The sequence below is a fragment of the Pholcus phalangioides genome, unplaced genomic scaffold (genome assembly GCF_987345545.1).
Source record: "Pholcus phalangioides strain wild (caught in Gottingen) unplaced genomic scaffold, Ppha-v1.0 ptg000013l_1, whole genome shotgun sequence".
NCBI classification, from domain to species: domain Eukaryota; kingdom Metazoa; phylum Arthropoda; class Arachnida; order Araneae; family Pholcidae; genus Pholcus; species Pholcus phalangioides.
The window spans coordinates 36352097-36366445 of NW_028301606.1; the positions used below are offsets into that span (position 1 = coordinate 36352097).

The following is a 14349-nucleotide window of genomic DNA, read 5'->3' on the forward strand; positions in this document are numbered from 1 at the left end:
ACCCCCCCCCCCCACCGATGATGACGTAATACTTGAACGGCCCCTAAGCTAAAATCCTGTATTTTTGTATTTCAGTTAATGTGAGGCGTTAGAATGGGTTCTAATGCAGGGGTTCTCAAACTGTGTGCCGCAGGGCCCTGGTGCGCCTCCAACCTTTGTCAGGGGTGTCACTCAGCGGTGATTCTGACGAAGGTTTTTTGGAAATATCCTTTGTTAAACAGCTCTAGGGAGCCGGCAAAGCTCGCGGATAAGCATTGAATAGGGAAAAAGGGGCACCGCGCGGGGGTGGAAAAACTTTGAGAACCCCTGCTCTCTAATGTGTATCACGAATTACGATACTGTATTTTCTTTTTTAATGTATAATACGTTCCCTAGATTCCTCAGAAAAATAAATTTGAATCGGGTCAAATGAAAGAAACTGATCAAGAACTTGAGAAAAATGGCTTTTTTTTTTCTCGTCACACATTCGTCTTCACTATAGGAAGGGCCACTATAAAAGCAGCTCAATACGAACATGGATCACAATGAAGTCTACGGACTATCAACGCAACATTAAGTACGGAAATGCTCAAAAAATAAAAACAAAATATCGAGAAAAAAAATTGATAACAGTATCCGAAGTACCGATAAGTACAAACGAATTTTTCTCATCTTATGATATTGATCCGTTTTGTTCTTTTGAAAAGCGATAACAATTCCCGAATGATAATATTATTCATGATTTCAATAAGTGGTGTTGGTCTAGCTTGCGAGCACCTGAACTAACATCCCCCGTTTTAATGAGTCTCCTCTAGAGTCCTCCTTCTCTAGTAGACCTCTAAAGACCCTTCTAAGACCCCTCTAAGACCCTGAACTAACATCCCCCGTTTTGATGAGTCTCCTCTAGAGTCCTCCTTCTCTAGTAGACCTCTAAAGACCCTTCGTCCTGTCTCACTTATGGGGTGGGGGAATAAACTTTTTTGTATCCACGCAGCGCGTCACATGCGTTGTTCTTGAGTGATTTGCTGGACTCCCGTATACAAGCGGATACATTCTCTTCTAACGGGGGGGGGGGGGAAATTGAGTCACCGAGGGTGTTCATGGGGATTAGTCCACCAGAACGGGTGCTATATAGGTCTGAGTAGTTTCAGAGTATTCTGACACTACTCAGACCCATGAAGCGCAAGTTCTGATGGGGGAGGGGGGGGGGTATTCTATCGAAACTCTTGGTATATACGCTATAAGGGCCATGGAAAAAGAAGAAAAATTCAATAAAAAAGCACCACTTATTCACCTGGTGGTCAAAAATTGAACCATTTTTGTTATTGCGTAAATCTCTTTCCCTTGGTCTCATTAAGATATCGTGAACATTTGGCTGAACCTCTCGATAACGGACAACCATGGGAACCAAAAACTTTGTTCGCTAACGGGGAGGTACGATGTACAGTGGAACCTCGTTTATACGACTTTCACATTTATACGAGGTTTGGCTTCGGTTGCAATTAGTTCCTATAAATGTTAATGTTAAAATGTATATATTGATGTGCAAAAGTGAGCACCGCTGCAGTGGTTATGCATAACCACCACCTGCCTCGATAAATAAAGTTCGATTTGAAACTTCACTTTCACCTGCGATTATGCATAATTAGCAAATAAAAATGATAAATATGGAAAAATTTGTACATAATCTTTCTTCTCTTCCTTAAACCAATCAATTATTTTTACCCATACATGATACGTGCACCATACATATGTTTTCGAATAAAATTATATTAAAGTAAGTGTAAAGAAGATGTGACAACATTCACAACATTATCAGTCTCGTAATGTTGGCTTTCTTCACACGCATCAACAAACAAAACCAACATTACCGTTCGAGTTCATCGTCCTGGACCATAATTATGTTCAGTTAATTATAAGACGATTTTTTTATTGACGATTTATAATTTTTACCAACACGACCTTGGGATTATACATAATCACTATTGAATATAATAAATTCTCGATTAATGAACAAAAATTAATAAATTAGAATTTTGCAAAAAAAAAAAAAAAAAATTAGATTTGTCTGAATATATTGTTCGCTAATTGGAAGTGCAATACATTAAAGCTCAACCGATACCAGGGTCGTCTTAAGAGCATCATGGGCCTCCGGGCCAAGTGATTTTTCTGAGGCCCTGCCAAACAAATTCTTAAAAACTTCCACCACATGTCTGTTTTTTGAGGCCCTCTTTTCTCTTGAGGCATCCGGGCCGAGTACGGGTGGGCCCATGCCTTAAGTGGTGGGCCATGCCCTGACATCAGTAAAACCGGGCCGTGAGTGATTCTCTGTTTCATTAACACCATTTATTTCCTATCAGTTGTGTTCATGACCGGGCCTTCCACCCACAAGAAAGGCAATCAACCGGGCCGCAGGCATTCTAAAGGTTGAGGATGTGTAGGGCCATGCCACTGTGTGGTGCAGATACCAGACCTATATGACTTGTTGGCCCTCGGGATCCATGGAAATATTTTTTTTGCATGCAATGTCAGGGGTTGAAGACCCCTGCCGTAATCGAAACGTCACACAGCCGAATCCCTTTATAACGAAATCCATGACACCGGAGAAATCACTTCGTTATAACAAAAAATTTCGTTATAAAGGAATTCCAGGTTTTTGCATTGTATCTATGTAAACTTATCCGAGGGGATCGGAAAAGTGTTCATTAAAACGAGATTTTCGCTGTAACGGTATTCGTTAAAACGGGATTCCGACTGTATTTTCTGAGAAATTCCAAAAAAAAGAAGAAAAAACACAGAAAGGAAGAAGAAGAAGAGAGATTATCGCGATGGAGAAGAAAATTTCCACAGAATTTTTCATTCAATCGCTATATCAAAGCTACCTCATTTTTTAAGATTTCGTAATGAAAACAACATGAAATGCAAAGATGAAAAAAATGCAACATGAAAAAAAAGGCCGGTAGGCCGGTATTAGACTATAAAAGTTTTCTAAAAGTCCTTTTATAAAGCTTGAAAAAAATCAACCAATGAACTTATCGGTTGCATTTGCTGGAATACGGGGTGATTATAAAAAAACTATCCCGACATATGGGCCCCTAACTATCATACCATTCACAGAAACTCAATGAAATTTTGGCATAACGTATTTTGAGGTATGCGCTCAAGAATGATATGGAAAGCAACAGTGTCACTCTAACAGTTACGGTTACAGTGAGAAAATTTCGAAAATATCAAATGGCAACACCAAGTTTTTTGTATTGGAATGCGATCTCCATACTGAAAAACACTAAATAACGTTGGAATGGCACCTGTAGCACGAAAATCCCCGGAGCTAGTCAAGGAAAAAGTAAAAAGGACTTTGCCGTGCACCAGAGCATTAATGTTCGTTTCATTCGTCACACCGTTTCTTCGGCTGAGATCCCAGCCTGATTAGTCCTCGCTCCACAAGGTCATGTGGAAAATTTGTGAAACACAATAAAATGCTTTATTTTATGCCGCTTCTCTGTCCTTATTGGTTTTCCTCACTTTTAGCCTATCTACCGCCGGTGATTTTCATGCTACAGTTGCCGTTCGAACGCTATTTAGGGTTTTTTACAATGGAGATCACACTCCAATACAAAATACTTGGTGTTGCCATTTGGTATTTTCGAAATTTTCTCACTGTAACCGTAACTGTTAGAGTGACACTGTTGTTTTCCATATCATTCTTGAGCGCATACCTCAAAATACCTTATGCCAAAATTTCATTCAGTTTCTGTGAATGGTATGATAGTTAGGGTCCCATATGTCGGGATAGTTTTTTTATAATCACCCTGTATGTACAGCGTATGAGCTTCATTGGTTGGATTTTTCAAGTTTTATAAAAGGGATTTTATCAAATTTGAAAAATCTAACCAATAAGGTTATCGGTTACATTCTAGAAAATGCAATCGTTGACCTTGTTGGCTGCATTTTTCAAGTTTTATAATAGGACTTTTATCAAACTTTCATAGTGTAATACCGGCCTTAGTATAAAACACGAAATTTTCTTTTTCTCTTCACAATATAGTTTTTTTGATTCCCACCTTCCCCCCCACTCCGCCATTAAACTTGACCTTCGCGGCTAGGGCGCATGCGCGCGCGGTTAACTCCTCCTCGCGTCAGAGAATTCTGTGCCACCGCTACAAAAATTACTCTTCAATTCCTTCTCGCAGTTGCAACTAGCGGTGACGGTCACGCTGTGCATTCGTTCTCTCTCTTTGGTACCGGCTTCTTCGAGGATTAATTAATCGACTGATTACTTCCTATTCTCAGGAAAAGCGTTTTTTCATTTCCAAGTATGTATCCCATCCGCCCTAATATGAACATAAATACATATTTAGAAATATGAGAAAAAGGCAATTTATACTTTTACATTTTTTTGCAAAATTTATTCAAATTGTTTTTGTTGTTGTGTGCTTTCAGAATCGCCTCAGCAAGCAGGATGGTCGATAAAGCAACAATGGACAAATTGGAAGCCGGCTTCAAGAAGCTCCAAGATGCCAAGGACTGCAAGTCCCTCCTCAAGAAGCATTTGACCCCCGAGGTTTTCGAGAAGGTCAAGAATAAGAAAACCGCGATGGGGGCCACGCTCATGGACGTCATTCAATCAGGTATTGTTAATGACGTATTTTGTGTTGGGTGTGTTTCATTATTGTAATCACTAGTTCAATCCTTTTTTTTTAGCAGCAGTCACGGATCTAGAAGAGAGGGGTGGGAGAGGTGATTGCCCCTCCCAAATAGCCACGAATAATGTGCGGAAAATTCGCTTGTCCCGGAAAATACGGGACGACCCAAGGAACATGCACAATAAATCGCCTCTACCGACACGTTATCGTAGATGTGCATCTGTTTAGCAGTGCTGGCTTAAAGCTGGGGGGTCAAACCCCCCACAATAAATTTTTCGGGAGGCTGAGCCCTCCAATAATTTCTGATAAAACAATGCAATTCACCCCCCTTCTGCTTAAGCGCCCGAGTCAGGGCCGTCTTAAGAGCATCATGGTCCCCCGGGCCAAGTAGTTTTTCTGAGGCCCTACCAGGTAAATTCTAGAAAATTTCAATCAAATCTCATTTTTGTGAGGCCCCTTTTCTCTTTAGGCCCCTGGGCCGTGCCCGGTTCGGCCCATACGTTAAGACGGCACTGGTCCGATTCCCGTATATATGGGTTGCGCAGCAACTTTCAGGTTCCCCAATGCTTTCTTCATGTCGGCATCTCTGCCCATGGCCCCGAATCCTAGAGCAGCGCCCCTAGGTTGGGATATTTTGCGGAGCCCCACGACCACACTTTCACGGGGCCCCCTTATGATGAATTTATTGCGTGGAAAAGCAAAAAAATGGTGAAAATCGTCCCGGGCCCCAGGGCTGGAGCCTTGTCAGCCCACCCCTTGTGGGGGGCATGCCTCTGCCTGTATGTGGATCTGTGTGTGTGTGGGGGGGGAGGGAAGTAAAAGTGCTCGCCCCTCCCAACACCAATTAATGAGTAAAAATTCGTCTGTATCGAGGGACGATGTAATTCGAAGCGAGCACTCATTTTGGTACCCAGTGTAATGTAGAAGGATCAGTGAGAGGGTGAATTCGGCGTCCCTAGTCCAACGCCCTCGTCCCTGACCAGCTTGCAATCTCCCATCGCCCGCCCTGTCTTTTAGTCAACGCATACATGCTCAACTCCTCGTAGCCCGCCTGGGCCAGAAAGGGCGTCGATTTCACTGCTCGTTCGAAATTACACGTTGGGGGGGGGGGGATGGTGCCAAAACAATTTCTCTCTCGGGCTGAAGCGGATTTCAGTCGGATCAGGGTCCTAAGAGGAAAACACTGCGTCCCCGTAATTTAGAAAAAAGTGTAATGTTAGGGTTTTAAAGCCCTTCAGAAGTTGGGGGGGGGGGGGGGGCTCTGGGTGGCCCTCCATGCCGTTAAATCTGCCTCTGCTCCTGGGTGACTGAGTAAAATATTATCGTAGTTCCAGATCAATCAATTTTTCAGATCGCTTGGGTGCAGGCGGCTCTGGTGCCCGGACGCCGAACCAGAGAGGAGCGTAGATTTAACCAATTAACCACCCCCAGCATTACATGGGGGGCGCCAAAATGTGATCTTGCCCCTGCTGACGAAGCATCTAGTTGCTGTCCTGCTTGGGGTGACCCGCGTCGCATTTCTGTATGATTGAAGTGGCCCGCACTTTTTTCAAAATTTTGCGCTCCTTGAGTTAACGGAACTGGCCGCGTAATCAGGGCCCCAACTAGACGCTTGGTCACGAGGGGCAAGTGCGCATTTTGGCGCCCTCCCCTGGGGCGTAGCCAGAAATTTCGTTGGGGGGGGGAACCAAAGTGCAGAACAATGGATTTGGCCATCTTTTTTCCTTTTTTGGGTCATTTTCTCACATTTCGGGGGGACGACGACGACCAGACCCCCTAAAGTTCCTCCCTCGCTACGCCCTTGCGCGCCCCCTTGTAACGTTGAAAGAAGTTTTAGAAAATTTGCGCTCCCCTCTGATCCAGAGCCCGGGGCACGAGACCCTTCTCGCCCCCCCCCTCCTCCTCCCAGTTGCGGCCCTGCGCGTAATAAAGCGTTAGATTTTCACTTGCCACATGCAATGTTTTTTGAAGGCAGATTTTACGTGTAAAAATTAGTTTAAAAAAAACGAAAATCGGAAGTAGATTTTGTAAAGGATTCTTTGTTAAAAAAAAACTCGTTTCGTCTCATGGGTCTTGCGCCATTTTTTTTTCGGTTTGATACGCGTCAGTTCCCACGGTAGGTGTATCACCATCAGGAAAAAGACCCTTTTCTCTATCTCCCGACCCCACCGACCTACCTTTTCCCTACCAATCCATGATTTTCCACCAGAAAAAAAAAAGCAAGCCACTTTAGAAAAAAGGTCTTATCACCAGGGGCATAAGTGGATGCAGGCTCCTAGAAAAGGAAGTTGGGGGAATGAGGGGCGTGTGCAGGATCCTCCTTTGGAGAAGGGGGGCCCCCCCACAAAAACCTTCTTTAGTTTACAGATTTTGGTTAATATAGCATATAAAGGGGTTCTTTCTATATTTAAATTTTTTCATCGAAATATTAATTTTTCCTCTAATTTTTGGTTGGCTTGAGGGGGGGGGGCCCTGTGTATGCCTCTTGGGAGGGATGCCCACTTCCTCCTATGTCAATATAATTTTTTCATTTAATGGTGAAGTGTGTCCAGTGTTATCAAGAGAAATTTTGAGGTGTAATTTTGTAGAATGAGGTATTTTTTTTTAAATGAAAGACTTAATACTGAAGTCCTGTTCACATGGGAAATAGAAAATGGGTGTAAAACTTGCTTTAAGAATTTTCACCAATGACTGCTCTCCATTTCTTTACGAAGGAAGAAAGTCGAAGCTAGAACTCCCAATGCTACTGTAATTTTTGCACATGTGAGGCGGGGCTTGTATTAAGAAGATACGCATACTTGAAATTTGGAGTATTTTCACTCGTCTAGATGCTGGCTGGCTGTGTCCCCTTTATGAATAGGGAAGCAACTGTGACAATGAGAAAATAGCAAATATTATTTTTAAATTTTTTGGCCGCTTTCCACTTGGGATTGGTTTCTTACAAGTTCTGGCCCTGGGAAAATATTTTGGAGCTCCTTTATATATGTAGTGTTCGGGGGCAGAGGCATATGCATGGGGGAAGGTGGAGGGGGGACTACAATGACAACTTAACCGTACATGCACATCATACATGCATTTCTAACGGATTGGTACATGCTGGAATGTGTGGCCCCTAACGTATGTTGTCAGAATTTGCTTGTTTGTTCTTCCTTGTGCTGCCATCTGTCTATATTTTCAAGCAATGATGGTAAATGCTTGTCAGAATCATGTTATAGGCAGGGCTGTTTTAAGATTATGAGGCCCCAAGTCATTTTTCTGAGGTCCTACCTGGGAAATTCTTCAACTGCTTGTTTTTCTAAGGCCCCAAGCACTGCCTGGTGGGTTCATGCTTTAAGACAGCACTGGTTGTTGGTCTGCCCGCTCTCTGCGGAGAGATGGGGGTGGGGATTGTGTGCCCCACACCTAAAATGCAAAAGCAATAAATTGAAATTCATAGTTTTAATCAAGATCTGATCACCTTGTTCATATCAGCCCCTTATACACCCTTCATATACAGGGTATTTCAGTGACCTGTAAAGTCGGTCTCAGGAAAAATTAAGATCGGGGAAAATTTTAAATATCTGGCAGAGGTCAGAAATATGCAAATACACTTTATAGCTAGAAGTCTGTATTTTAGTTACATTTTCTCAAATTTCTAAAAAAAATTACTAGACGAATCATTCTCAAATTTCAGCCGTGTTAAACCCTATGAATTTTCATTGTATATTTTCAAATCCCCCACGAATTTCAGTGAAAATTTAAGTAGGACATCACACCCCCATTTTAGACACTTAAAAAATTAAGAAATTTTTTTGATATCAACCCTGTATTATAAAAAGCTGCGAATGATTTGTGACTTTCACAAAATATTTCACTAGCTTTGTGTAATACTTGCATGCATTTTTGTGATAACGTGCATGTTCATAAAGATGTTTTTAAATAAAAATTAGTTTTTTCATTGAATGTTTTTCACTTATAACATGCAGAGTTTTCAACCAATTTGGGACTTATAGAAAATTTGACACTACAAGAAACGTGCTTTAAAAAATTCAAAATGTGATTTCCTAATATTCAATGGGACATTTTATGTAAATTTTTAATTATGCATGCACAGGAAAACATATATATTCAATTTCTTATGGTGTGGTTGTGTGCTGGACACCATTTCCTGTGCATAGACTTAGCGTCTATTTCATTGAATATTGAGTGATGCCATTTTACTTTTTTTCAGTCATATGTATAGTGTAAAGATTTCTTTTCGAGAAAGGTTTTGACTTGAGTTCGATAAAAATTGGTTGAAAACTTATAAGCGCAAAAAAATAGGATGTTTTAGAAATTCCAGTTTTTAGCTTCGTGAATATGCATGCAATTCTCACAAAAAGGCATAAAGGTATTACACAAAGCTAGTAAAATATTTTGTGAAAGTTTCAAGTCCAGGGTTGATCAAAAACATTTATTTCTTTACTGTCCCCTAAATGCACTCTTGACTGAATTTTCAATGGAAATTGTTAATAGGTTACTAACAAGGGTTTACATGACCGAAATTTCAGGACGATTCGTCTAGTATTTTTCTAGAAAAATCAAGAAAATGTCCAACTTCTCAAGATGGACAGACTTTTGGCTATAGGCTATTATTGTATTTGGTAAGTTAGGAAAAAAATTCTGTGGGTGGGGGGACTTGAAAAACATTTGGAAGGTTAATTAATGGCCAAAATTTGTTCATGGGCTTTGGTCAGGGAAATAAATGAAGCAGATTTAGCTGAGAATCCTGTTATACTTGAAATACGCAGTTTATAGTTTTCACCACCTTGATATTTCATTTTATTTGAAAAGTATGGAAGGGGCCATACCAGTAGAAAGTAGGAGGGGCCATGGGGCATGATAAGTTTGACAGGTTCTTTATTAGCTCCTTGTCCAGCTAAAAAAATATCACATGGTGCTTGGTAATCTTGAGATAGCAAATTTAAGAGGATGGAGGTTTCAAGTTTCTCTTGGGGGGGGGGGGGGGGGTTGTCAATGGTGGGTCGAAGGTTTTGGAAATTCAGGGTAAATCTTCCAGAGAATTTTTAAATTACTAGCTTTTAAAAGGCGTTTTAAATCAAGAAATTCTTCAATACTTAATTTTTTTTTAATACAAAATTAATTTCTTGTTTTGGAGGGGGACAAGGGTTTCCTATGCCCCTGCGTACTCTGAGGGTACGAGTCTCTTGGATAGAGTACACCAGTATACTGAATTTTGCCGTCAGAGGAGTTCGGAAGAGGGTTAAAAAAAAAGTGGCCAAACTTCTGCTTGCGTAATATTTGAATGGCCCCAACTCGTCTATGTTGGTCTGGGTTTTTTTTTTACTGTCTGGAAATTTTTATTTTAGCAACCCTTGGCTATTGTCCTCCCGTCATTCGGAACGGAACCGGTTTAAATAATGTGAATGCTTCTCCCCAACAGAATTTATATTTTTCACAAAGAAAGGGAGAATTCAGGTTTCAGATCCGTTTTCCCATTTTTTTCCCTTCTAGGTTTCCATAAAAAATAAATTTCAGACTAACCATAGACGTTGAGAGCAGAGTTTTTTTACGACTCGTCCCAGATTTTCTACGACCCCGATAATGCTATCACGCGTTGTTGATTTGGAGTAGATTTCTTTTTTCTAAATTGTCAGTTAAAGTTCTCGCATGGTCGGTATATATATTTTTTTGAAATATAATTCCGTCTGTGTTTGCAAATGAGGTTGAAAAGCCGTCCAGATTTTCTTTTTTGCGTGTAACATGTTCGGTTGTGTTATAGGCGCCTGAAAGAGTCGATGTAGTAGGACAACGTCAGCCGAAATGATATTGGACATGACTTCCGGTACAGACAATAAATGAAACTGACAAGTGGTTAATGAAGCACATCCGCGTCAGTGGATGTCTGACGTATTGCCAGTCTGACGAAACGATGTTATCTCGTTGGCCTCAGTGAAGTTTCAAGTCGGTTTTTTTTTTTCAATGTTTCGATATCGATTTCTGATTGACGCGTTCGTTAAAAACAGTTTGGTATAATTTTTTTTTCTAAACGAAATCCGTGTAACCAGGGCTCCCATATTTTTAATGAGCTTGGGCCATTTGAAAGAATTTATCGGTTGCTGACCGTTTGAGCGAAACTGGTTGGTGTTGTCCGAAATGCAATTGAACAGCTTGGAATTTCCTTTATCATAATTCTAAACAATTAGTATCTCCAGTGGATATTGGCGTTGAAATCAATAAGTTTAAACACTTCCCAAACCCCTGCTTGGGATTGACTTATGGAGAATTGTTGATCTGTTGGTCTATTTTTTGGAATCTGAGGCGTACGTGAGGGGTGGGGCATAGAGGGCTCGTACCCCCCAAGCCAAACATTAATCTTTCAAAGCATTTTTATAAAAAACTTTAGAAAGCAAATCTAATTTGCTTTACTCAATCGATTTCAGTTAATTTAGATGCAATTTGAAGGCTGACTTAATATTTCTCAGAAAGAAATAACTCACTTCCTAAGCCTTTTGTGCCCGTCCCTCCAAAGGTAGATCCTGCAAACGACCCTGCAAAATTTTTATCGACCAATATTCATATTATAGGTTTGGCTTCGCGATTCCAATAAAACCGCCCCGGCACCTATCAAAGTACTGGAAGAACCCAATAATCTTTAGGGAAGCTGAGCCTCCTAATGGTTAACCCTTAGAACTGCTTTTAGAATTTTCCTGATCAGCATTATAACTGCCACATTTGAAATCTCTAAACCTTCCAGAAATTGCCACCTATTTTCAAGAACTTTTTCGTGATTGCAAGCTGATAAATACCCCCAACGCAAAAGAATAAAGATTCGTTTTCTGTTATGATGTGCGCAATAATACTATAGTACCTTGAAGAGAAAAAACATCCTTTCTCCACTTCAGTGTTATCGAGCTTTGAATAAAAGTCGATTTCGCCCACTAGCAGTTGATTGACAGAACGGGGGAGGGGAAGGAAAACGTTATCAGGAGAAGAAAACTTACCGTTGTATTTGGGCTCAGAGTTGCCATTTTGAGGATTTTAAGAACGAGATATCTCGGGATTGCTGCTGTAAGGGTTAATGATTATGCAATCCACCCTTGCTTCATTTTTCTGCTTACGGCTCTTGTATGCGGGCGCGGAACACATCGAATAATATGGGAAAAATGGGTCTCTCCCGTAACTTACAAAACTATCCAATAATGAGGTGCGGATTCAAGGGAGCAACCCCCCCCCCCCCAAGAATCCATAAATACAATGGATAAGTCAATACAAGATTCATCGAAAGATTGGTTATTTGTGGAGATCAAGATTACAAGGAAGAAAATTCATCACTGCCCCCACGGGGACTCGAACCCCTGTCTCTCGCTTGCCGGACGAGTGCTCTGCCATCTAAGCTATGGAAGTATATATATATATATATATATATATATATATATATATATATATAATAAAATGTTGAAAGGCACCGTACATGGACGGCGTACGGTGCAGATATATTCCATCTGCTTCCATAGCTGAGATGGTAGAGCACTCGTCCGGCAAGCGAGAGACCGGGGTTCGAGTCCCCGTGAAGGCAGTGATGACTTCCTTGTAATCTTCATCTCCACAAATAACCAGTCTCAATGAATCTTGTATACGCCATATTTGCTCCTCCCGACCATCTGTCCTGGATCAGCGCCGTGCCCACCCTCGCCCATGAAACTAACGTATCGTAGCTTTAAGAACCCCAGCTTTAGACCAAAGTTATCAAATTTCGTACCTCTGTTTCCAATAAGTTCCAAGCTGCTCTGAATCTCTTCATATCATTGGTTGCGAGTCGGATTTCAAGGGCACGGTTTGGATTATTTGCGTCGTAATGACATATAAGTACGGTTATAGTTTTTTTTTTGTCAGCATGGCGACATGTTGCCTTTTTTTTCAGTCTGCAGTTTTACACGATAGACATTCGTAATGGTCTCGTTCCACGGAAGAAATAAAAATCCATCAAAACAAGCAAAATTTTGAACATACTTTTCACGCGATGTTTACTCGGTAAATAGTTTTCCTGATGGAAAAATCGATATTGACCTTGATATCTGATCGTCACGAACAGTCATTAAAACTAGATTTTGAATTTTGATTCGAATCTTCTAATTTTTTTTTTGGGAGGGGGTATTGTTATTGAATTTTTCTGGTTATTACGGGTTATCGACCCCGGTTTTTACTCTATTTCTCGGAACTAGTTCTTTGAATGAACTGGTTATGAATGACCAGAACTTGAATACAAAATCCCCTACGTCAGAGGCATATTTACGGGGGGGGGGGGAGACGGCTTAGCAGCACCTCTAGCCCAGGGTGGAAGGTTGACAGGACTATGCCCGCTGCTAAACAATGTCGCCCTCAGGAACAGATTTTTAAAAACAAAAGTAGTGAATAAAGTCAAGATAAAATAATTAGATGGATTGAAGGCAGTGATCCCATAGTAATGTCATTTTAACTCATAGATGTCACTGATAGTACAAGGACAGGCTACACAACCTCGCCATTCACAAAGAAAGTGATCAAGAGCCCGGAAGTTTAGGCACTAGAAATGGTCTAAATAGCCAGGCAAAAAGCCACTGAAAATGCTTAACATAAGCACTAAAAAGGCAGTTTTTGGAAGAAAAAAATTAAAAATAACTAAAGGTATTAAGGGTCCAAAAACTAGCTGAAAAATCGGTTGCATTTAATCCGTCTATTGTTTTAATTATAGTTTATAATAACTGCATTATCCAAGTTAAATTGATTTCAGATCCAAAATAAAATGTCGGTAGACCCTCAGAAATATTCCAATTTCAGCACCACCATCACCAGACGCGGAGTCTGTAGGCAGTATGATCTGTGGGGCGGGCTCCCCCGAGTTGCCAATAATCGCGTATTTGTCGTATTTGGAATCATTTCAATAGTTGAAACGGCTATCATGTTTTTTTTTTTGCAAAAATAAATTTTTTCCATATTAACACTTATGCGGGAACCTTTGTGGCAGTATTTGTCCCCCCCCCCCTCGGGGGCAACTCTTGTCAATTTAATCGAATATTAAATGTGTTCAATAGCCATGGTTGTTTGCAGTGCATTTATGGTGCAAAAAATCAAAACATGGGGCCCCAGATCCCTACCCGGCCTTGTGTGAGCCATGACGTCAACTCAAGACCTTGGGACAATCATCGGCCCGCTATATACGTAAAACGCAGTCCCAATTCCTGAGCGAGACATTATGCGAAGCCTGTGGGGAACAAATTTCCAATTTTCCTGTGCCTTTCTAACACGGGCTGCGTTCATGTGAAACATTCATGTCTAACACCATCCAGTCAAAGTCAATGCTCGTCAACACCAATCTCAGATCACTTGATTGTGTCTGAATGGGGCTTTCTGATAATTAAATACCGATTGTCGGAAAATTTTAAAAAGAGCAATTCTTTTGAAGTTATCAATCCCCAAAATATCCAAGTTTTATAGATTCACTAATAAACTTAAAACTATGTTAAAATAGTAGGCATTTTTACCAAAAAGTTTGAAAATAGGCAAAAAGGGCATTTATGACATTTTGCCTGAACTTCCGGGCTCTAGTGATTAACTACAGTGGAACCTCCCCCCTTAACGTACTTTCTCCGGTCCCGTGGAATAGGACTTCAATGTACAGTAAAATCTCCCAACAACGGCCACTAATGGGAGCGTGAAAATGTGGCCGCAGTTGGGAGGTGGCCGTTATTGGGAGAGGTTGTAT

General features: G+C 41.0%; 1 protein-coding gene across 3 annotated transcripts in view; it reads left to right on the forward strand.

The window, feature by feature from the left end:
• The window catches only part of LOC149079010 (arginine kinase-like), a 60211-nt gene that overhangs the window by 22218 nt on the left and 23644 nt on the right, over positions 1-14349 (forward strand). For 2 of the 3 annotated variants that reach the window (XM_089241269.1, XM_089241268.1), the window contains exon 2: positions 4423-4610. In XM_089241269.1, the coding sequence (XP_089097395.1) occupies positions 4423-4610 (188 nt within the window). Of the gene's footprint in view, positions 1-4174; positions 4296-4422; positions 4611-14349 lie in introns of those variants that run through there. The other variant, XM_089241270.1, reaches the window with a different exon arrangement.